Source organism: Pteropus alecto, unplaced genomic scaffold (genome assembly GCF_000325575.1).
Source record: "Pteropus alecto unplaced genomic scaffold, ASM32557v1 scaffold50, whole genome shotgun sequence".
Taxonomy (NCBI): Eukaryota; Metazoa; Chordata; class Mammalia; order Chiroptera; family Pteropodidae; genus Pteropus; species Pteropus alecto.
The window spans coordinates 4120316-4144976 of record NW_006431918.1 but is presented as its reverse complement, the minus strand read 5'-3'; the positions used below and the strand labels follow the sequence as shown (position 1 = coordinate 4144976).

The 24661-nt window shown below is 36.1% G+C and overlaps 2 protein-coding genes across 20 annotated transcripts in view; one reads left to right on the top strand and one right to left on the bottom strand.

Moving 5' to 3' along the window:
- INTS9 (integrator complex subunit 9) overlaps positions 1 to 15815 on the bottom strand; it is an 82222-nt gene extending 66407 nt beyond the window's left edge. The window contains exons 1-3 of one of the 4 annotated variants that reach the window (XM_015585125.2): positions 15463 to 15814; positions 14684 to 14827; positions 12435 to 12550 (exon numbers count right to left, since the gene is read on the bottom strand). In XM_015585125.2, coding sequence (XP_015440611.2) covers positions 12435 to 12550; positions 14684 to 14753 — 186 coding nt within the window. In that variant the 5' untranslated portion in view covers positions 14754 to 14827; positions 15463 to 15814. Of the gene's footprint in view, positions 1 to 12434; positions 12551 to 14683; positions 14828 to 15462 lie in introns of those variants that run through there. The other 3 variants (XM_015585124.2, XM_006906238.3, XM_025042525.1) reach the window with 3 other exon arrangements.
- A 190-nt stretch (positions 15816 to 16005) lies between these two features.
- The window catches only part of HMBOX1 (homeobox containing 1), a 151567-nt gene continuing 142911 nt past the window's right edge, over positions 16006 to 24661 (top strand). For 12 of the 16 annotated variants that reach the window (XR_001516364.2, XM_006906235.3, XM_025042514.1 and 9 more), the window contains exon 1: positions 16007 to 16310. The gene's annotated coding sequence lies outside the window, so the exon portion shown is untranslated. Of the gene's footprint in view, positions 16311 to 16339; positions 16653 to 24661 lie in introns of those variants that run through there. The other 4 variants (XM_025042517.1, XM_025042509.1, XM_025042516.1 and 1 more) reach the window with 2 other exon arrangements.

Below are 24661 nucleotides of genomic sequence, written 5' to 3'. Positions count from 1 at the left end.
AATCATAAAATATTAGAGTTAAAGGGGCTTTGAACTCAAATGGATCATAAAACTAAAAATAAGAGCTAAAACAATAAAACTTCTAGAAAAGCACTGTCCAATAGAAATATAACATATGCTACACACATAATTTTACATTTTCTAGTAGCTAAGTTAAAAAAGTAAAAGGAACAGGTGAAATTAATTTTAGCAATATACTTCATTTAACCCAATATATCTAAATTATTATTTCAACACATAATCAATATAAAATATTAATATTTTATATCACTTTTTTGTACTAAAGCTTCAAAATGATTGAACTTTACACTTACAGCATATTTTAATTCGGATACTAAATTTTCATCTGAAATATTTGATATGCATTTAGGCTTCATAAAATCTACGGTTGAAAAAGTAGATCCTTATACCCAAGTTCTTACGAATGTATTAAAAATTTTCAATAATTGAATCAAGTACCAGCTTTTTAAGTTAAATTAAAATGGAATGTAATTTAAAATTCAGTTTCTTGGCCACGCTGGTAACACTGTGAGTGTTAACAGCCACATGTAGCTGGTGGATACTGAATTGGACAGGGCAAACTGTAGAAAAATGGGAAAATCTGTGTGCCTTGGGTTAGGCAAAGATTTCTTAGATTAGACACAAAAAGCAAGAACCATAACTGGATATCAAAATTTAAACTTCTGTTCTTCAAAAGACACTGAAAATGAAACTAACCACAGCCTGGGAGAAACTATTTGCAAAAACATATTTGATAAAGAACTCAAATACAGAAAATAAAAAGAATTTTTACAACTTGAGCACAAACGATGCCATAATAATGGGCAAAATATTTGAATACACACTGAAGAAGACATATAGATGGGAAGTGAAAAGATGCTAACTAAACATTAGTCCTTAGAAAAATACAAATTAAAACCACGATAAGTAACTACCACATTCCTACTAGAAGGGTCAGAATTAAAGACTGACAAGTGCTGATAAGGATGCAGAGCAATTGGAAATCTGCTCACTATTAACATAATGCTTTTAAGATCCACCCTTGTTGCTGTGGGTATCATTCATTTTTATTGCTAAGGAGTATTCCATTGTATAGATGGACCACAATTTACTTAGCCATTCACAAGTCGATGGGTATTAGGGTTGTTTCCAGTTTTTGATGATTATGAATAAAGCTGCTACAAACATTCACATACATTTATATCCCTTGGGCAAATATTTATGAGTGGGACTACTAGGTTATATATATTTAAGTTTATAACAAACTATTAAACTATTTCCCAAAGTTGGCAATTATTTTTAGTAAATAAACTGGAGTCAGATTTTATTGTTGTGCAGTGCACCATGATGCCCAATATCTCATTTCACCTAGACAAAAAGCACTAGTTCTAATATTGCCTCTAAGTTAGTACTAGTCCAAATGAATGCCTAAATTCTTTGGGCCTCAAATTTCTTCATCTGACAAATGAGAAGACTTAACTAGATTATTTCTAAGCTCTCTTTTAACTCAAAAATGTTGTTTCTCATCATTCTATTATTTTATTGTGTCAACCAGAACTCCTTGGTCTTTTATATAACCTGTCATCAAGATGTGTCTGTGCTACAGTGTTCTTTTTCAGCTGACTTACTGAAAGTATGAGAAATTACACGATTTATAAGCTGCAGGGAATTCTAAGGTCATCTAGCCAAAACACCTCTTTTAAAAATGAGAAACGTAGCTCTTCCAGGGCTTGCGCACTTTTCTCTGCACCAATGCACCCGAGCATACACATTCACCATCAACAAGTGCAGCTCATTAGGGGAGGAGACACTCCCTGCCCTAAAAGGGTGTATAAGATTTAGTGAGCAAGGCAAAGGGGGGAGCACATTCTTTTAAGACTCCCTGCCTCATACCACACCATTCTAAGTTAAAGCCCTTCCACTGAGCCAAATCTGCCTAATTAGCGGGGAACTATTACCCCTGTTAAGAATTTTGTGCCAAGCCTTCCCACACGCAGAGACTTCTATAAATACATTTGAATTTTACTTGGTAGTCTTTCACTTTCTTCCACTTTGTACCTTGATTCTATCTTTCAGGAGAGCTGTTAAAAGTGCCAATCACACTCACTGTCAAACTGACTACACAGCTGGATAAAATAGAGGGATAATTTTCCACTCGAGCATAAAATCTGTAGCATGCATGGTGAACACAGAGACTCACCTCTGGTTGGAGAGTAGCTAGCTATCACACACAGTTAGGTAACTGACACTTAATGGTTGCTTCCTCTTGCTTAAACTGTCCTCTGACTTGGCTTTCCATGAAAATGAATAAAGAAGCAGAAAGTGGTCATAAAGAGCACCCCCACAGCCCCTCACAACAGAAGCTTAGAAAGGGTGGGAATGTTGACAGAAAGGGTGGGAATGTTGATGGTAAGAGTGAGGGAGGGAAAACAGGTAGGGGCTGGTTTGGGAATAGACACTGTTGGCTGCCTGACACCAGAACTTTAAAAATGGTTTAAAAAAAAAAAAAAAGTTAACAGAGCTATGTATATGACATAAATATATTTTAAAATTAAATTCATTGAGGTGACATTGGTTAATAAAATTATATAGTTTTTAAGTGTACAATTCAATAATACATCATCTGTTCTCTTTTTCCTATCTGGTCGCTCTTCTGATATGGTGCCCATCAGCTGGTCCCACTGACTCTCTGGATCCCTTTCACTTCTGATGTGTTTGTGAATTCTGTTACTGCTTATGAGGTTCTCATAAAATGCTTAGAAAAATCTTGTCCTAAATAAGTAGTTCTGACTTTGCATTTGTTTGCTGCATTTGCTAAACTCACTGATGCTTCTTTTGATTATATTTCACTTTTCAGAAATATTTTCTGTAACTGCAATGAATCAAACTTTTCTATTTCACATTCTGAAATTCTTCTTAAGTGTGGAGAATATAGTTCTCCTAACTCTTTTGTCCTAGATTTCCAAAAGGATGAATTTAAAGGTTCTAGGGGTTTTAAAATTCTTCAACTCCTAAACTCGCTGTTACTGTCCAAATCAGTAAGTCCACCACTGTGGCTTCAATCTACCTTTCTAACTTCCATCCCTAATGCAATCAGCAAGTCCGTCCCTGGTCCCAACTGCAGTGATCTAGTGCTCCAATCACACATACAAATCTTTCATATGTTAATTGTACATATTCAATGAAAATGTTGATAATCTGAAGTAATAAATTAGGAGGATGTGAGAGAACAGAAATGTGCCTGTTTCTCTGCACACTGCTACAGAGAACTATAAAGCAAAAATAAAGTGTATATATGCATATTATTGGGGGAAACCGAACATCACATTCCAAATCTTTTTTTAAACCACTTTTTTGAGGTATGATTGACACGTAAAAATGTATTGGTATGTATTTAATGTACATAACAAACTCAATGAGTTTGGGAATAAGTTTACGCCCATGAAACCATCACCACCATCAAGGCCATAAACATATCCATCACCTCTCTAAGTTTCCTCTCCCTTTATTATTATTGTTTGTTGGTTTGTGTGTGTGTCTGTTAAGAACATTCAACATAATCCAAATCTTTTTGAACTTTTCTTTCTTCCTGCAATTATACAATGCTCCTCCTCTGACATATTTGTCAGTCAAGGTACTTTTCAAGGCTAGATCAAATTTTACTTCTCTAGGAAATTTTGAGTCTCTGGTTGGAATTCCTCTTTCATAATCCTGATCTTACATATCCCACTATTACCTTTATCACGGTCTATCACTAAAACTACACACACTCAGTCGCATACATAAATAGTACACAGAGTACACTGTGTCCATGGCTTGTAAAATAGTGAGTTACTGATAGGTAGGATCTATGTTATTTATCTTTTTATACGTCCCACAGCACTGAGGAGGTTTGGTACAAAATAGGCATTTAATAACATTTGTTAGATGGAATAGCCAAACGACGGATTTTTGTTATTCTTTCTCCTGTTAGTTTTAACTATCACACAGTCAGTTCATCAACAGTTTCTTCCTATTGGATCTACATAGCTTGAATCAAATATAGCTTAAAATAAATAAGCTACTGCCTAGGGTTCTGAACTCATTTTTGTTTCTATAGAGATTTTTTTGGTGTGGTAATTATGTTTATTTTAACAGACTGATTTGTTTACATTTCTCGCCTTTATCCGGCCCCTCTCCTAAGTACAGAGAGGGAAACTATTTCTGGCTGTTCTGTTTTCCAAGGAAGCCTTGCAATTTTCTTTTAAGGTCATAGAAGTCTTTTACTTCTATGAGTCTGTTGCGCACCACCTAAGACTTTAAGTTATAAAAACCATTGTTTTCTCAAAAGTCTGGAAGAAGTTTGCAAGATATAATTAACTGCCTAGAATAAACAATACAACAGAAATAGATCTTCCCTTTAGAAAATAACTGTTGGCCTATGTGAAAGAATCTCACTTATTAGTGACTAGAAAATTCTGTACCAAGAAAGCAGCTACAGTATGTAAATTAAAATTTAAAAATATTTCAAGCCAAAAGTCAGTATAACAGTGACATGCTGAGTTCAAGCAGCATGTCTACTCATGTCAAAAATAGAACAGAGATGCCTACCACCACTACTCCTATTCCAAACTATTCTGAAAATATAAGCCAATGTAATCACTTTTTGGGGGGCGGGGCAGGGAGACAAAACCATGTTTAAAAAAATTATCTGCAAAGTCATATACCTGAAAACCCAAGAGAATTAACTGGAAAACTACTAAAAATTAAAATAAGAAAACTCAACAAGGTGCTGCACAAAGAATTTAAAAAAGAAACTCTTCTTATATGTAATCTATGTAGGAAAAGATTCCAATTACAGTACCAACCAAAAAGATAAAGATAGGTTTATTAAAAGTTTAAAGGAAGACATTTCTTGTGCTCAGATAGACACAATGATATGTTGAAATAAGTCAATTTTCTCCTTACATTTTGTAAATTTAACTTGATTCCAATAAAAACTTGAAAAGGACTTTACTGAGAACTAAAAATTCTAAATTTTATATGAAAAATAAATGAGAGCAGTCTGGAAAATTCTGAAGTGAAGAGCAATAAATGGGAACAAATACTATGAGAAATTAAAATATACTCTAAAGCTACCTAAGGTAAAATAGTTTACTACTGTAATATTAACAGATCAAGTAGGATAGAAGAGAGTTGAGATATAGAAATAGATGCTTTTATAAACGTATGAAAACATGCCCACATCTGATACATGAGAGAAAAATAAAAAGTATAATGACACCTTTTTCTTTACTTTTCAGTGAGTAGTTATTGATATGAATACTGATATGAAATAGTTTATAAGATGCACTTCTAAATTAAAAAAAGGAACATGCAAAACCATGTGGGTAATATCTCACCACTTATACAAAACATAAAAAAAGAAATGAAAATTACACAAATGTGTAAAAGTCCACAGAATATCTCTGAAGGACACATAAGAAACTGATAACCGAGATTTCTCTAGGGAGGAAGGCAAAGGTAGGGAAGGATCTTTTCATTTTTTTTAAAAACCTGTTGTACAGTTCGCTTTTTTAAAAATTAAACAATGTACATGTATTAACTATCTAAAAAAATACTAAAAGAAGCTCAATATCACTAATCATTAGGGAAATGTAAGTCAAAACCACAGTGAGATACTGCTTTTTATTAGAATGGTTATTATGAAAACAAACAAACAGAAAATGACAAGTCTGACGAGAGGAAATGTGGAGAAACCAAAACCCTTGTGCATGACTGGTGGGAATATAAACTGGTGCAGGTGCAGATGCTGTGGAAAACAGTATGTTCATTCTTTGAAAAATTAAACTGAGAATTACTATGTGATCTAGGAATTCTATTTCTGGGTATACAATAGTCCCGTTATCTGGGGGAGGGGAAGCAGATACATTCCAAGACCCCAATCCTGTGGATGTCTGAACTATAAATACTACGTTTTTTCCTATACATACATACCTATGACAAAGTTTAATTTATAAATTAAGCACAGTAAGAGATTAACGACAATAACTAATGAACTAGAACAATTATAACAATATATGGTAATGAAAATTACATGAATGTGGTATTATTAAGTAAAATAAGGGTTACTTGAACACAAGCACTGCAATACCTTGATAGTTCATCTGATAACCAAGATGGCTACTAAGTGACTATCGGGAGGGAAGTGCATATAGCATATAGCTGTTCAGTGGAGACACTGGACAAAAGAATGATTCATGTCCTGGGTGGGATGGAGCAGCACAGTGCAAGATTTCATTCCTCTACTCAGAATAGTACGCAATTTTTTATTTCTGGAATTTTACATTTAATATTTTCGGACCATGGCTGGCTATAGGTACTGAAACCACAGAAAGCAAAACCATGGACATGGGGGGATGACTGTATAGCTAAAAAAATTGAAGGCAGAGATGTCGATATTTGTACGCCCATGTTCACAACAGCTTTATTCACAATAGCCAAAAGGTAGAAACAACCCAAGTGTCCATCAACAGATGAACGAGTAAATAAAATGTCTTACATACAACAGAATAATATTCAGCCTTAAAAAGAAATTCTGAGATGTGCTACAACACGGATGAACCTTGAAAGTATTACGCAAAGTGATGTCTGGAGATGAATGGTGGTGACAGCTGCACAACGTGAATGTACTTAATGCCATTGAACTGTACATTTAAAAATGGTTAAAATAGTTGTCCTGTTGATGACAGCCATTCTAACACGTGTGAGGTGGTATCTCATTGTGGTTTTGATTTGTACTTCTCTAATAGCTAGTGAAGTTGAGCACCTTTTCACATGTCTGTTTGCCATTCATATGTCTTCTCAGAAGTGCCTGTTCAGGTCCTTTGCTCATTTTTTAATTGAATTTTTTATTGTTGAGTTGTATCCATTCTTAATGTTTTGGATATTAGGCCCTTATCAGAAATGCTGTTTGCAAACATATTCTCCCATTTGGATGGTTGCTTCTTTGCCTTGTTGATGGTTTCTTTTGCTGTGCAGAAGCTTTTTAGTTTGATATAGTCCTATTCATTTATTTTTGCTTTTACTTCCCTTACCTTTGAGGTCAAATTCATAATATCCCCTCTAAATCCAAGGTCCCTGAGTTTAACATGGAAGCAACCAAAGTATCCTATGATAGATGATTGGACAAAGAAGATGTAGTACATATACAGTGGAATATTACTCAGCCATAAGAAAAGATGAAATACTGCCATTTGCAACATGGATGGATATTGAGATTATTATGCTATGCGAAATAAGTCAGACAGAAAAGGTTGAGAACTATATGATTTCACTCACATGTGGGATATAAAAAGGAAAGCAACAAACATGACAGAGACTCAAGGACACCGACAGCGGATTAGTAGTTACCAGAGGGAAGGGAGGAGGCGGGAGGTAGATAGGAGTAAAGGGGGTCAAATCTTTGTTGACGGAAGGAAATTTAACTTTGGGTGGCAAACACACAAAGCAATATATACTTAACGTATTGTTGAATTGTACACCTGAAATTTATTTGATTTTATTAACCAATGTCACTTCAATATTTTAATAAAAAATAAAATGGAATAAGGTATTTTTAATAAAAATAAAAATGGTTAAAATAGTACATTTTATGTTTTGTATATTTTACTGCAATTTTTAAAAAATGTAATCCACAAATAGAAAATCTGAATTTTCTATTTGTGGATTAGCAATTAAAGAAATTGAATAAGTCAATTAAAAATCTTCCCTTAAAGAAAAGCTAAGGCTCAGATGGCTTCGTTGATGAATTCTACCAAAGATTTAAAGAAGAAATAATAACAATTCTTCACACACTCTTCCAGAATATAGAGGAGGAGGGAACATTTCCCAACTCATTCTGTGAGAACAATATTACTGATACCAAAGCCAGACAAAGATATCACGAGAAAACTACAGACCAGTATCTCTCATGAATATATATGCAAAAATCCTCAACAAAATATTAGCAGACCAAATCCAGCAAAATATATTAAGGATTAAACATCATGACCAAGTGGGAATTGCCCTTAGAATGAAAGATTGACTTAACATTCAAAATTCAATTAAGGTAATACACCATATTAACATAAAGGACAATAACCACATGATCATCTTGATATCCAAAGGAAAAACATTTGATAAAATCCAAGATTCATTCATGATAAAAATGCTCAACAAACTAAGGACAGAAGGGAACATCCTTAACTTGATAAAGGGCATCTATAAAAAACCTACAGTTCACATCACCCTCAATAGTGGAAAAATGAATGTTTCTGCCCTAAGATTGGGAAAGGGGAAAAGATGAACAAGGATATTTGCTTGCTCCACTTTATTCAATATTGTACTGGAGGGTCTGGCCAGTGCAATCATGTAAGAAAAAGAAACGAAAACATGGAAGTATTAGAAATAAAAACTTATGTACACACAATGATAGCCCCGAAGTTCAAACAATCCAAATGTCTATCAACTGGTACGTGGATAAACAAAATGTGGCATATTTATATTGTGGAATATTATTGAGCAGCACATGCTACAACATGGATGGACCTCAAAACGTTATGCTAAGTGAAAGAAGTCAGACACCAAAGACCACATAGTGCATGAGTCAATTTATGCGAAATGACCAGAAAAGGCAAATCTACAAGACAGAAAGTAGATTAGTGGTTGCCTGGGCCTGGAGGTAAGAGTGAGGATTGACTGCTAATGGGCACAAGGGATCTTTTTGGAGAGATGGAAATATTCTAAAACCGGATTGTGGTAATTGTTGCACAACTCTGTAAATTTACTAAAAATTATTGCATTGTACCCTTTAAATGCATGAATTTTTGATATGTAAATTATAGCTCAATAAAGTTGTTTAAAATGTAAAAAAAAGATGATTATAATATCCTTTACATTAACACTACTGCTTGTTTACCCGTATTTCCACATGCTAAAAAATGGGAAGAGTTATTAAATTAGAACATCCAATTACATCTTCCTCTAGTTTACTGGAATAGAAAAATGTAGAAAGTATTGTATTTAGGAAAAAAGAACTGCTTAGGCCATAAATCTGAGGAACAGATTATTTATTAATGCAAGATATTTTATAGTCACCTCCCTCCATCGCCTCATAAACATGAGTGATCGAAAATAAACTGTACTTTAAGGGTAGAAAGGGTGTTAGTTTTACATTTCCTAAAAAGAATTGCTTTCTTGGATATCATCTGATTATCCTTGAGAAAGCTTATGTTCATCCAATTGTGCTTTTAATAAATTTAAATGTTTTAGACCTTTAAGGCACTTCGTTCAGATACATGGTCAATAAGGGACAGTTTAAATTTCCTGTTTTTCTCACAGTAAGGTTCCCACCACACAGTTCTTAGTCTTGATCACTAAGCACCTTGGAGGTTTTCAAGCTGATTCTTTTCTCCTACAGTCTTTCCTATTCCGATTCTGTTTATATTTTACCTTTTCCTCACAGTCTCTGCAAATTCTGGCATCTACCTCTTCCTTAGCCTTCCTGATAAGTCAATTCCTAGCTTCATCTTACTGGTTGTCCCTTTTCTAGGGGGCATAAGAGACCTCCTCTGCTATTTTACACACTCGGCCCAACTGCCTCTCTAATTTGCTTGATCCTATGATACCGTCATCTTTAATTACTACACTCATGCACCAGCATTTTCAAAGCAACACCACAGATTCTTTTTAAAGTCCTTTTAAAGATTCTTATGACACCACTTTTTTATCTGAAGAAATATGTTCCCCTTTTTGGTACATTTCCCCATATTCACGTATCACCACAAGGGCGTTCCACTAAATATGGCTGAAGTCTAAGAGACAAGTGGGTGTGATGACTTATGAAAGAAGAAAGTTACATTTCTAAGACACATACTAAGAGTAAAGAAACATGGCATTGTTGGCAAGGTGGGGAAATGGGTTCTCATACATAATCGGAACGATGGTAAACTAGCAGTCTAGTTTGTCCTGTTAAAATTTTAAGAAGATGTATTCTTGGATATAATTACATTTTTTTTACAGATGCATTAAAAAACACTTGAGCCAGTGCCCAACAATAACCCTACATTAGGAAGTTCACTGTAATAATGTTTGAATTGCATTGTAAGCCCACCAGACTTTACATTCCATAAAGGCAGAGAGTAAATGTATTTTGTTCTCTGTAATGTATCAAGTACCTTGAGCAATGCCTAGCACAGAGGCCTGTGTTCAGGAAGACTTGTTGACTGAATAAATGGATGACAGAGACCTTACGGGCAGTTTATGCCTGGACCTCTGTTGGTATCCAGCAAGCCAAGAATGCTGGGCTTTATCATGGCCATGCTGCATGCAATCTTAGCTCTTGTCTGTCAAATATTCTTTGCTGATTATCAGAGCAAGTGGCAGAGGGATTTGAATACTCGGGGCAAACCAGTCACAAATGTACTTCTGTAGTCTTCAGTGATGCTGTCATGCTTGTATCGTAAGTCAGATACATACATACACACTTTTTTCTTCAACAACCATTACCAAAAGAATCTATCATCGGTATATATATATATTTGCCTTGATAAATATAAAAGATGTAATCTTCAGAGCAACAATTAGGGCTTTGAAATGCCCAAGAGTAAATTACCCATTTTTATGTCAGAACACTACTGAACAAGGTATATGACTTGGCCTATGTCACACACAGCTTTTCAGAATTTAAGGAAATCATTTGAAAGGGGGAAAAAACACCTGTCATACTGAGGTGGAGATAAAACATGACCTTTCTGAAAGCTTGACATGATATTACATCATAAAGACACACGAGGGCACTCTAATCAACCAGCAAAATGAAACAGAAAAGATAGTGAAATCAGGTTGACATTTTAACAACTGTACTGCAATAAGTGAATTAAGCACCCATAAAATTGTTAGTGTGTAATTTATAGCAAGAGATTTTCTGTTCTTGATCCAAATTCTAAGAAGCCAAAAGGATTCTGCAATTCCGTAAATTGGAGAAAGAACCCATCACTTTCAGATCCAAGGTGAGTATTAACCACACCCCTTTCCAATGATTTGTTAAATTGACCTTGGGGATTTGACCTGTTCAAGCAAAGATCTTCACGATCTACAATTACAGTTGGTGTTTTACTTGTCTTCTACTAGGAATAGGTCATTAATCCATTTCTTTCTTCCATGTGTTTTCATAGGAGAAATAGTGAGTTAAAAGTTTGAGCCTTCCCTTCAAAGCCAGTAGTAATGAGACAGCATATTGTACAAAGTAGAATAGACGACTGAAAAATACACATCTCATAGCCTTCTTGAGTTTTTAAATTTGTAAAAACAATTACAGCATATAATTTCCTCCATCAAATTCAAAAAGTATGGCATAACAAGCATTTAATGACCTTTCTTTCAGACCTTTAACAAGAGGGCAACAGTAACTGCAGCAAGCCATGGATTCCGAGGCAATTGGGTTCATTCACTAAGGGTTATCATTAATCTTAAAGTCACATTCAAATTTATGCCTCAGCAAAATTTCAAATAATTCCCTGTCTTCGATCTTTGGGGTCAAATATAATAGATAAAATGGAAAGTATTAAAAGTTTAAATGCCAAGGGTATACTGTGGCTGCATCTTTGTGGAACGAATAATCCAGAAGATTCTCTCCATCTTTGGAACTATCTATAGCAAGTATAACATGCTACATTCTTGAACTGCTTACTATTTTATTCACTTTGATCTTCATCTATTTGAATGACTAAATTCCTGGCCATGATGTTTCAAACCCAATTTCTGTCAATGTATTCAGTATTTTTGTGTTACACGGTCTTTTGTTAAGGACCTCTGTGAATTCTAGTTCCTATCCTTAGCTGAATTGGCCATCAGGGTGTATCCAATTAGGCTCAAACTGTACTAAAACAGAACATGCTCTAAAACATGCTAATTTAGAGGCTACATTTCTAATTTTCATGTTCTTTTGAAAATGATTCTGCTTCATTGAAGGTACCAATGAATTTTCTTTAGTTAAATAAAGCTGCCTGAATATTGCATAATAGACAGTCATTAAAATCTTTTCAGTTGCTATCTCTCTAGGAAGGAGATATCTAAAGATTATATTATAATGATACCCACTGTCTTCCCTTGGGTGTGTAAAAATCTACCAAGAGAATGATGTGTAGTTAGAGAATCATAAATGGTATCATATTACCATTTATAAATTGTGTAGTATAAAAACTTGAGCCCTCAAATGGTATGATCCAATAGGGAGCCCTTTATATTATCAAGAAAGTTTCCAGACTTTTTTTTTTTATCACTAATCTTTTTTAAGATCTAAATTTAACCAAACTTTCATTCAAAGCTAATTTAAAAAATAGCCTTGAATAAACTTTTTCTCTGTATGCACTCTGGCAAGTGCCAGGAACTGCACAAGGTACTGGAGACCTTACCCTCATTAAGCAATAGGCTCTTGAGGAAAGAAGCTTGGGTTCAGATCTCGGCTCTCCCACTGTTTTCATTTGCGTAACTTTGAGCCACTTCGCCTTCCTGAGGCTCAGATTCTTATCTGTAAAATGAGAATACTATCACCTAGATCAAAGGATTAAACAGAATACTAACAAGCAAGTAACTGGCACAGTGCCTGGCACACAGTAATTGCTCCATAAGGGTAGCAATTATTCTTTTTTATTCCAATGATTATGGCTACTGTAATGTTATAACTTTACTCCTTAATCTTTTCTCAATGATATTCACCGACCTTGATAATCCTTCAGAGATTATTTATTCAACTATTTAGCAGCGTCGCCCTATCTGGCCCTGGGAACACAGAGTCTACAAGAGGGAGGACAAAAATAAATCCAATAATTATAAATGTTGCAAAAGGAAATGTGCTGTGGAAGCACACAGGTACCTAATTCAAGGAAACTTTGAAGAAGTGCTATTTAAACAGAGAACAGAAATATATAAATTTAGGCAGGTAGAAAAGTGTTGTAGGCAATGGAACATACTTAAAGTCCCAGAGGCAAAAGAGAACAGGGAGAGTTCAAGGAACTGGAAGATGTGCAGTAAAACTGGAACTAGGACAGCAAGGGAGATGATGGCTAAACATGAGCCTGGAGAGGTAGGCGGGGCCATATTCTACAGGATCAAGTAAATCAAGTGAAGAATTATAAGACTTTATGCAAAGGAAGCTATAGAGGGATTTATGGAACTCTGCAATTTAAAACAACTTCTGGGATGCAAAGCAGAGACTGAATTGGAGAGGGTTAAGATGGAATGCAGGGAGGCCAGGTAGAAGGTCTTACTGAATTCCAAGTGTCAAGTGAAAAGAGCGCGAAGGCAGTGTTAGTGGAACTGGAAACAGACCCGTTGAAGAACAGAAGCAGAATCAACAAGATGCACTCAGACTATGTAGGAAGGGTATATTGGCAAGTCATAATCTCAAAAACAAAAATGTGCTCAATAAAATGTATTTCTGTGTTTTATGAGATAAATGTAAACATAGCTTGCTATGTATTCTTGAAGCAGTTCACATAGTTAAAAATTTTACACCATGGGAGGATTTATTCCAACTCTATGAGAGGCATGTCATAGAAAAAAAAGTCATTTTCTGAGCATCAATGATTTTGAAAACTACTTTGCTGTAATTCTGCGTTATAGATCATTTATTATCAAATGAGTTTAAACACGTAATACATGGATTGAAATGAGAGGGAGGGACTACAGATGGGACACTTTCTCTTACCTCTGAGGCATCTTTTGGTTAAAGGGAAAAAAATAAGTTTCTACTTTTTTCCATGTTTCCACATCTCTAAATAAATTAAGCAAAAGGATATTATGAGCAGCCCAAAGTAAATGTAAACCATGGCTCTCTGACAACCTCAGCAAATGAGTTTTATGGGAAAACTGTTTCATATTTGCATGCCTTCTCATTAAACACACCAAATGTGATTTATCCTTTATTGAAGACATATGGTCTATGCGTCTACCATTTAGGCACAAGCTCTTTTGCTCCTCAGCTGAATCCTATTCATGGAAGGCCCTAGTCTACTCATCTTCGTCAGTTCAAGAGTCATCTTTCCAGGAAGCTGTCTGAGTGCCCCCTCCCCAATCATCCTCTCAATTCCCCAAACACTGAACATGACTGTTTCACCACGAATGCAACGAATTATATCTTTGGCTTACTATTCTATCTTCATTAGATCACATGCTTCTTTAGGGCCATGCTTCTAATTCTGCATTCTTAAGTGTTTAGCACACTGACTCAGAAGCAAATTGATATTCTCAAGGTTTACTGATCAGCACCCTCCTTACATTAATAGCTTCAAATGGAGACAGTTTGTAGTTGAATCTACTTTTAATACTTTGAATTCTCAGAAAACAGCTGACACTTTGCTAAGTATATATACCTGTAGCATGGTAATTACCAAAGGAAGAATGAAAGGGATGTGTGTACTTTTTCCATTTATAGAAATGGAAAATGAAAATCTTTTGTTTTTGTATTAAAATTACAGAAAGTAAAACTTGACAATATTTGGCTGCAGGAACATGATTTTAAAAGGAACAGCATATCTCACATGATTTTCTATTCTCCTGATTATGCTATTACTAATTCCACACAGCTGGAATAAACTACTTAGGTCTGTGTGCACAATGACAGTAAAAGAGCTCAAAATAAAGCAAGGTCTGAGAAACTTACCTATATATACACCAAGCCAGGTGTTTGAGTTTTGTGAAGCAAAGACTCCAGGTATACTGGCATATTCCATCTAACCTTGGCTCATAAAGTCCCTACAGCCCTGGGCTGTAATGTCTTTTTTTTTTTTTTTTTAAATTTTAAGATCTAATTGGTTTTATTAAGCAATTCATAAATCAGATGGTACCCCCGCTAGCAACTAGAAGGGCGCTTCCGACTGTAACGTCTTAACTCTTCTCAGCCCATCCATAATCCCATCCGGCATTTAAGACTGAAATCCTCCAAGCGCACACCCTAACCTCGACCTTCTCTGAATTTCAAGTGCAATTAGGAGTCTATAATGGAAAATTTAATAATTACACTCTGCTCAATATTTTCTACTTTTTGCTCATAAGTAACCAAAGCCTTCTCAACAACGGTAAGGAGGAACGCTAATAAAGTGCCACTGCATGGAAATAAGTTAACCTATTATGACACTCACGTGGCAGCTGAGAAACAAGTCAAACCTAGTTCATAAAGCCCAACCTTAGTTCGTCGGTGAAGAAATGTTACAGTCAACCTCTCATCTAACAAGGGGACCCACCAGGGATGTATAAGATCTCTTGGAAGTTGCGTGTGAGGGTTGGGGGACTGGAGAGGGTAGGGAGGTGTGATTTTTAACCCCTTCAATAACAAACAGCAGCTTTCCTTAATCCACCCCACTTTCCAGTTCCCCAATTGCCAGCCCTTTTTCGCGACGGTTCCCTTCCCAAGGTGGAAACGACGGCGTCCAAAAAGGATACGGTATAACCATTGCCCTCTGACCTAGGAGCGGAGACTCACCAGTTTCATACTGGACTTTTGGTTGTTCAACACCAGTCAATCGACTCCTCAAACCCAGAAACTGTCTTCCGGTTCAAGCTCCGCCACTCGCTCGCGGAGAGCATTGCGGGACATGCAGTCTTTCTTCTCTACGCCCCCTTCCCGGGGCATCACGGAAAATGTAGTCAACCCTCCGTGCATCATGGGAACTGTAGTTATCTTTCCTTTTCCTCCCTCTCCACTCTAAATGCCTCCTTCTGTCCGCTCAAATTCATCTCCGCCGCCAATTTATCCTCCCTCTCCACCCCAGTATGATATCATGTCCCCAGTCTGGGCCTGGGACCTGTGGTATTCTGGGATGTGTAGTTCTCACGGCTCTGGCGCCCCTTTCCCCCTCCTCCCTGTGGGAAAGTGGATGGGCGCGAGACTTGCCGGGAGCTGTAGTTCCCTTGGGACTCTGGACGCCGAGTCCCGCCCTTTCACTCGGGGGACGCAGGAACTACAACTCCCAGGGCCGCCTGGTGGCAGCAGGTGGGAGCAGGGCTGTTGATATCAATATGGCGGTTGTCAGCCAGACAAAGACAGTCAGTCTGATGTGATTGAGACAAGGGAGGTTTTCAGGGGGAGACTGGGAGATAGGGGCCTCCCCTCCCCCTTCTCCTCTTCCTGAGCGGACCTCAACCCCTCCCCAGTCCCTTCCGGACGCGCGCCCCACGCGGAAGACACCCCTCCCCCTCCCGCTTTCCCCTCCTCCCCATCTCAGCCCGTCGTACTGGGACGTTGGGGAGGGGGCTGTGCCGCGCGGAGAGAACTCAGCAACCATTCCGAGGTGAGTCGAACGGTTTTCGAGCCGGACTACCTCAAGTCTCTGTACTCACGTCTTTCTTTTCACTTTTTTTTTTTTTTGGAGGGTTTTTGGGGAGAAAGTGAGTGGGCTGCGGATGGGTCTCTTAAGCGGCCGGATTGAGAGAGGAGAGGAAGCAGGGGTCTTCCGAGTGGGTGACCCGGACGCAGGGTATGGGGTGGGGCAGTTCGTGGGAGGCGGTAATTGAAAGGCGTCGGCTGCTCCCTAACTCTTTTCTCTTCGTCTCCTCCACTATGGGCGGAAGGTTTGAATCCTGGAGGTGGGGTCTCCTGTTTGGAGTTTGGGAAACTGTAAGGCGTATTGGAGGTGTGTGGGTTTGGGGGTGTTTAACTGTGTTTAAAACTGTGTGACGTGTACTTGTTTGATATGTTAGTCTTGAATAAATGTCTAGAGATAGGAAGTTAGATAGCTGGAGTCATAGCTTTTAACTGGGCCTGGGCAGGGAAGCGTGCGTGGGGTCCTGGTGCTGGACCTTTGGGCTCTTTTTTTGGTGCTGGGTAGCTGGGTAGCTGGGTAGCTGGGGTTAGCAACTCGTTCGTGTCCCGTTGCCCGATCACACTTCTCCTCCTCGCCTCCGCCCCCTCCCCCGGACACATCTCCGCCCCGAACTCCGGGCAGGAGAATTGTAGAGATGAGGTGGTGTAGAGATGGATTTTCGCATCCTTAAGTCGGTAGATAAGGTGGGAAAGGAAAAGTGTTCTTAATATTTTATTCCGGAACTGTGTTTTGGTTACACTGTTGGGGCTACTTTGAAAGGTGTCCTCCACCCACCCTCACCCCGAAACAGCAGGTAGAGGTATCTCATAGTCTTCGTGTTAGATTAAAGATTACTTAAGATTCGGCGACGTGGGTTGGGGTCAGGGAGTGCTGACATGCGTATGTATCTCTGTGTCTACTAAAGACTCAGAATGACTGTTGTGTATCTTGAGATAGGGTGACTTTTTTTCATAGTAGGAAAAACTGTTGGAAATTATTTGGAGGCGGGGGGAGTAGCTGAAAGGCGCTGTTTGTATTTTTCTTCTACTCCACCCTGTTCTGTCTCGCATTTGTCTGAAAGCTGGTATGGAAGAGTAAGGAAGCATTGGGTGAGTGAAGAGAAGAATGCAGTTGGCATTAAAGATACCGTACTATATAAAGTTGAATGTAAAGTGATTGCTTTTTAAATTTACCCTGAAGCTTTAAAAGCCCTCATGTTTCGTATAGGCTAGAGTGATGTGACTAGTTCACTTCCCTGGGATCCTGCAGGTATAGAGACTTCTGCCTTCCTTCCTTCCTTCCCTTCTCCCTTCCTTCAGTCCTTCCTTCCTTTCTTGGCATGGTACATTTCTCTTCCAGGTTGGACATAATACCTCTTGTGCCTATTTAGTTTGTACTAATATGGTTGTGCTTTTTGTGGTTTTGTGTGTAAAATACATCATTAGTTGACAAGGATCTGCGTTTGTTATTTTTCTTTTAGCCACAGGTAATTATCACATCAAATTAGAGTGCTTTGCATTAAACTTACTTTAAAATTGCACAACTAGGTTGTAGATTAGTTGAATTGTGTGCATAAGTCAAGTTTGGAAAATTTGAAATCTGATTTTTTTTCAAGTTTCAGTTAGGATTATAAAAGGAAAAGAATTGCAACATCCCATGTTTCTTACATTCTTCGGTATTTAATAACATTAAGCCAAGAGAATTTAAGATCATATATTTTGTACTTCAGTCTGAAATAGAAGTTTTTTAATAATCCTCATGTGACAGATTCCTAGTGTAATGGACTTTTAAATAACTAAAGGAATTGGCACAATTTCTTTTAAACTGTTAAGAAGTTAGTGTGTCTACGTATTTGGCTCCAAACATATCAATTCTCGAACCTATTGGTAAAGGACCACAGAGTCCATAAAAACTGAAAGTCACATAGATACAGTATGTAATTTTATGGTATGTTTTGTAACCTTTAATGTGAAATTTCTCAGTTGATCATTCACATAGACGAGCTGACTATAAAAGCATGAGGTAGCATATATATTTTGATTGACCCGAATAGAAAAAAAAAATTGATGTGTCCTCTAAATTTTAAAATTAGAATATAGGATATGTTGATACAAAGCCAAGCCTTTAGTTTGTTATAGATTAAAGGTTCCAGAATTTTTTGTTTTAACCTTTTATCTTAATCTGAAACATTACTTTGTAAAAACTGGAGAAAAATCCTGAATAACTACACGGCAGGTTTTTGGTGGGGGAGGGGCTTAAAGTAATTTTGTTAGACATAGAGTATTAAAATGTTCAGTGATTATTTCAGAAATAAAAACGAAAATGTTTGTTAAGAGTTGAAAAAGTATGAATATTTTTTTTTCCACACCTGTAACTAAGATTTTGTTTTGTTTTTTTTCTTCTTCTATGGAAATGCAAAGTTACTGGAAAAAGCTTTCATTAAACTCTTTCTCACTAGTAGTCTGGTTAAAATCATTACAAGTAAATCAGATATATTCCTTGCATTCTTTGGGATGATTCTGTTGGAATTTAGCACTGAACATTAAAATGATGTAAAGCCTTTACTGCGGGTTAAAGCATAAAACATTCTCAGCATGTGGAAGTCATATGGTTTACGAAAAAAGTAGAAAATTAGGGCATTGGTACCTGTCCAGCTTAAGATTTCATCCTGTAACCGTGAAAGACACATTTATTTTAATATGATTGCTCTGAAAAATGTTGCCTGTATTATGGGAAGTTGAAAATCCAAACTGTTTTTAACCAATTTGTTGCTAGTTTAGTGTACTGCATATGGTGAAAATACTGTGGTTGCAGATGTGCATCAGGGAGCCTTTAAGGGTCAGCTTTATGTTGAATGTCTTTAGTGAGGCTTCATTTTTACTGCTGTACTAATTCAGCCTTGAGTGAAGCATCACTAATAGAAACTTAATAGCTCAGTATTGGTAAGTTACAAACAGTATTGCAACATATGTTTCTTTGGTTCATCATTTAAAAAAATAGAAGTAGCCAATTTATGGCAACTTTTGTAGCAAGCATTAATTGTAATGGCATTGCTTGTTTCAGTAGGGGTTGAACACATTGAAAATATTTATGCCTAATTTATTCCTTTTGGGTCTTTTATATATTATATTCAGTCTATCTCACCTTTAATGTTTCAGACAGCTTCATGTTTCCTGTAAAACCATGTTTGCTTTTTCCGTTCATTTTATTGCAGCTCTTGTTTCTATTATTTTTATATGCAGATCTTTAAACTTGAATTATTTCTTTTGGGAATTAGAAATTTATCTTACAATGTCATATTTCATAAATGTAAGTTGCATACCACTCAACTTTTAAAAAATATGAACATATACAGATAAAGATGCTCAGTGAAAATGTGTTGGCTTTGTTTTGTGAACCTGCTTTATTTAGATTTTTTCGGCTCCAGAATTAATTTAAAAGCTCCCTTTGCTATTTGGCTAGATTTTTCTCTTAACTGCTGGCTTTTACTTCTCAATTTAGTAGAACTTCAATTTCTAAACAGTGAAGAGTGGAAATCCTAGCTTGTCAAGAGTGTTATAATTGTACATTCACATAGGCACTCACACATGTAAAGTACCTTTATGTTTGCTTATGTATGAAATTGGTATAGACCTATGCAACTCATAAAAAAGGAATCTGAACCACAAATAACGGGAGACTAAGGAGTGGCTCAGGCTAGAAATCAAAGAATAACCACCACATGCTGTCAAACTTACAAAAGCTATGGAGATTTTCATTATCATTGTAAACCATTACTTTAACAGATTCTGCCAAAATCTAATTCTCTCAAAATGGAAGCTACTGATATTGAAAGTTTCTCAAAATAATATTAAGTAATATGTGACTTGGATTCCTCAGTGCAGTTATCCCCCCAGTTGACCCTTACTGGTCTTAGGGCCCATCATAAGTATAAAGATTTTTCCGAGTGATTATTTGACATAAAATTTTTAGTTAGAGTCTATTTAAACATAATCCCGTGCTTTAGATGGCTTGTTTTTCTTGATCTTAGATGAAACAAGTTGGAAATTTACTATAACATAGTCTTGGACACTTTCCAAGAGCATCTAGTTACTGGAAGTCCCTGGCTTTTTTACTCGTACAATGGTAATAAAGTTGAAGTTACAGTAAGTTTTTCCAATGATTATTATAATCTTAATGCAATATTTTATAGATCCTTGACTTGGGCTATAAGGATAGTGTTTGTTTTGTTTTGTTTTGTTTGTTGCATTTACAAACAGAAGGAGAAAAAAGAACAATCTTTGATTTTGCTTTGAAATTATATTTTTACTTTTTTTTTTAAATACTAAAACAAGTGATTACAGACCCTTCCTTATAAGTGATAAAATTAGAATCAAATCTATTCAAAGGGCGTTTAGATTTTTCTTGGAGTGCTGATTGTGATAATAATATTTACCAAATTCCACATACTGGGTATATTCTTTGTAGCTTCTCTGTCCGACTTATATCCAGTGGTTTATCAGTGGTCTACATGTGGTTTATCGAAAACACTTAATAGCTCTTTTTACTGTATGCATATTAAACAATTAGTGTGGAGTAGCCAAGTGGCAGTAAGTTCCATATGTGTAGTCACTTTTTTTCAAAGGGTAAAGTCAAATGCTGTGGCTATTGCTGAAATGCGGATGACTTTAGATTGAAACTGTGCTTTCAGATTTTGATAAAGTAGTAGTATGTTTAAAATATGAACTAGGTTGGGCCTAGTCATTCAAGCTATGAAATCATTCTTATTCTCTCAATCCAATCATGAAGTCAGGTTGATTTTGCATCCTTTATATTTATCTATTCACTTCTTTTCATTTTGTTGCTATTCCCTTAATTCAGGCCTTCATCTTTTCTGGCTTACCACATCAGTCTCGACTAATTTTTCTGCTTTCAGTGTTTTTCCTTAGTCATTCTTTGGCCCTACCTGAGCAATCTTGCTAAAATATAATTTGAATTTGATTTTCATCCATGCTCTGCCTTTAATTCTGCAATGGCTCCCTAGCCTTTCAGACAAATTCTTACTGTCATTTCACCTGTGTCCAAATCCTGATTCTGCCACATACTAGCAGTGTGACCTTGGGCAAGTCATTTAATCTGTCTCTTCCTCAATTTCCTCATCTGTAGAATAGGAATAAATAGTCCGTTCTTCATAGGATTATTGTGTGTCCTTAGAATGCTTTTTGCATATCATAAATGTTAACTTATAATTATTGTGTTATGCCGAGTGTTTTACGTTTTGGTTCCTGCCTTATGTATTTCATCATTACTGATCCCAGACTCTTAGCCATGCCAAACTATTGGTGGGCCAAGCAAATACTCTTCAGTTTAGATAAGGAGGTTTGGGTATTAGTCTATGAGGATTGCATTTGTTAGTAGTGTCTTCAGTTTAAAGAATTAATTTTGAATTTTAAAGCATATTGCTGTGTAAAGAATGATAGCATATCCTGTTGCTTTGGCTTTTTTCCCTCTGTCCCCAAATAAATAATAATACTAGTTAGCTTATTGCCTAATTCAGGCTACAGTTTAAAAAATCATTTTCTTAACTCTGTTAAAACATTTTTATGTTTCTAACCTAGATTTTCTCTTGCTAATCCAACTTTTCATATCTTCTCGCCTAACTTCACTAAAGATCTATTATTAATTTTGTGTAGTTTTTTTTTTTTTTCACTTTTCCCCACAAATTTGAATTCTCACTCCATTTCAAGCAATGTGTTTTCTTTATATTACTTTTGGAACAATCAAATAGTTGCATTGCATGATCTGGAAGGCAATTCAGACAGACATTCTGTTTTGTTTACTTACTGATGTTTGTACTTGAGATTGGGTGGCTAGTTTATTTCCACCGCTTCAGTTGGTTTTCCAAAGTAGTAGATGGTACACATATGATGATTTGTATCTGTGTGTCATTCCTTTCAAAGAAGAGAAAGAACGTCCTTTTTTTACAAAACTGAGCCTCACAAGGATCAATGTTACCCAAAACTATTGTATAGGGGTAGCAGGATGATAACTAAGGTATCAGTTTAGACTTTAGAATGTACGATGTAATTTTTGTACGATGCATTATTATGACTATAGTTTGCAACCACTAATTTAGCCAGCATTTGACTTCACAGAATGTAATTGTTCATTGTGGAGAACTTGAAAGTAGCTATTCTGAATATTATCTTTATTTGGTTGAAAATGCATTTTTTTTTAGTCAAAGATGGCTTATATTTAGTTTTACATAGTAGCAGTTTAGAACCACTCAGGACAAGAATAGTTGCTGTATACTCTTAGGAAGACCTCTCTGAAAAGATGGCATGATCTTACTTATTTAGCATTCTGTATCAGTCAAGCTTTTCAATTTCAAGACATTTTCCTCCATAGGCGGTGGGTCTAAGGTTATATAAATTTCTTTGACTTTTTTTTCCCTCAAAAAAGTTCCTTCCTTTATATAAAACATAATAATTTAAAAAATATTGTTTTATTCCTTAACATTTCAATGCATTATAGGCATGAAATGACCTGGTCTTCCCTAATGCAAGGAATTATTTAATGAATATGTTATTGATTACTTCCAATTTTAAGTTCCATTTTGTGAAATAATATGTTTAGTTGACAGCATGTTAACTAGGTGTTTTCACTCTGTTATTGACCGTGTAAATTTGTAAATATTACCTGGTTAGTTTTCAGTTTTCTAGTTTGCTAAACAGGGTATTTAGACTAATTTGTTTTTTATATATGGTATTTTTGTTATTAAGTAAACTCACGAGTTGTTTGTTTGCTTATTTACTTATTTTTAAATTTGAAATAATTAAAAATTCACAGGAAGTTGCAAAAATAGTAGAGAGGGCCCTGTACTTTTCACTCAGTTTCCCCTAATGGTCATATCTTACATAACTTTAGTACAATACCAAACCAGGAAATTGACATTGGTACAGTGTGTATATAGTTCTGTGCCATTTAATATAATTATCACGTGTGTGTATTCTGTAACCACCACCACAATCTCGATACAGAACTAGTCTGTCACCACAGAGGTTGAATTATTCCCTACTTATTCATAAATTGTTGTATTGTCAGTATAACTAAGGAGAAAGATACCAATTATTAGATCAGTAATTTCACTCTTGCCTTTTTTAGTAGTTCAGAAATTCTTTTGGCACAGCTTGAAAGTTTTTATGGAAAATTCCAATTAAACTTTCTCATTTTGAGAAGTTATGTTATGGCATGAATGATTTTAAGACCCATGGAGCCAATTGAGATGAATTATGAGCCTTTATTAGCCGGCCCGCAACTGACTCTCTACCATGCAGGCTTAGGGGAGATCAGCCCCAGGGTTTGAGAGTGAGGCAGTTATAAAGCCTAGAACAAGCAAGCAGATTACAGAAGCAGAAGTTAGCCATTAGCACAGTACATCACCTAGTACCACACCCTAGTTAACAAGTAAGTGAATTACGGAAGCAGACATTGGCCATCATCATATCTTATACAATACACCTCCTAAACCACACCCAAGCAAGTAGGACAACTTCTGGTATCTAAAGATATTTCTTCCCTGTAGCTGACTTAGCTAGTTGGCTCACTTGAAAATTTTCCACCCTTAACAGTTAAAAATTGGCAAGCCTTCCTTGAGGACTTAAAATATTAGTACCCATTTAGTACTAATAAGTACCCAAAAGTTAACACTAGCTTTGGAAATTTCTGTAAATAAAATGTGAAATATTTAAATGAATTCAAGGCTTAAATGATATATTTCTTGCCAGGGAGGAAGTATGGTAGAATCTGTTTAGATAACCAAAATTATAGTTATTTTGACATGAATTTTGGTCTTTGGTCTTTGACAGTGTTGAAGCACTTCTTAGATCAATTAATTGTGAGCTCATGTGGTAGTTTTATTTTGGATTTGTTGTAAGGGAACTTGCTTCAGTGTCAGTTCAAAGATGATTTTCAGAGAAAATATCTTGAGAGGAAAAAAAAGCGGGGGAGGGTTCTTGGTATTGTTGTTAGTCTAGGTACGAGGAAGGACCATCAGATTAAAGGCTAGTTATAGGGCAGATTACATACTTTACCTCCTTTTTATCAGTCGTATGTGTTATAAAGCCTGTCTTCAAAGGTGAGGCTATTAATCCAACATATTACTGATTATTACAGACATCTAACAACAAAGGTCTGCTTTAAATAGCCAACAAGGTATTTTCAATATAGTAACAAAAAAGATACATCACGTGGTTTTTGTCTCCTCCAGGTGTGAGACAATTTATTTGTCAACACTGACAATTTACTTTGAAAAGGCCAATTAAATTTTAATTTGTTTTATTGACCAGAATACGATAAAT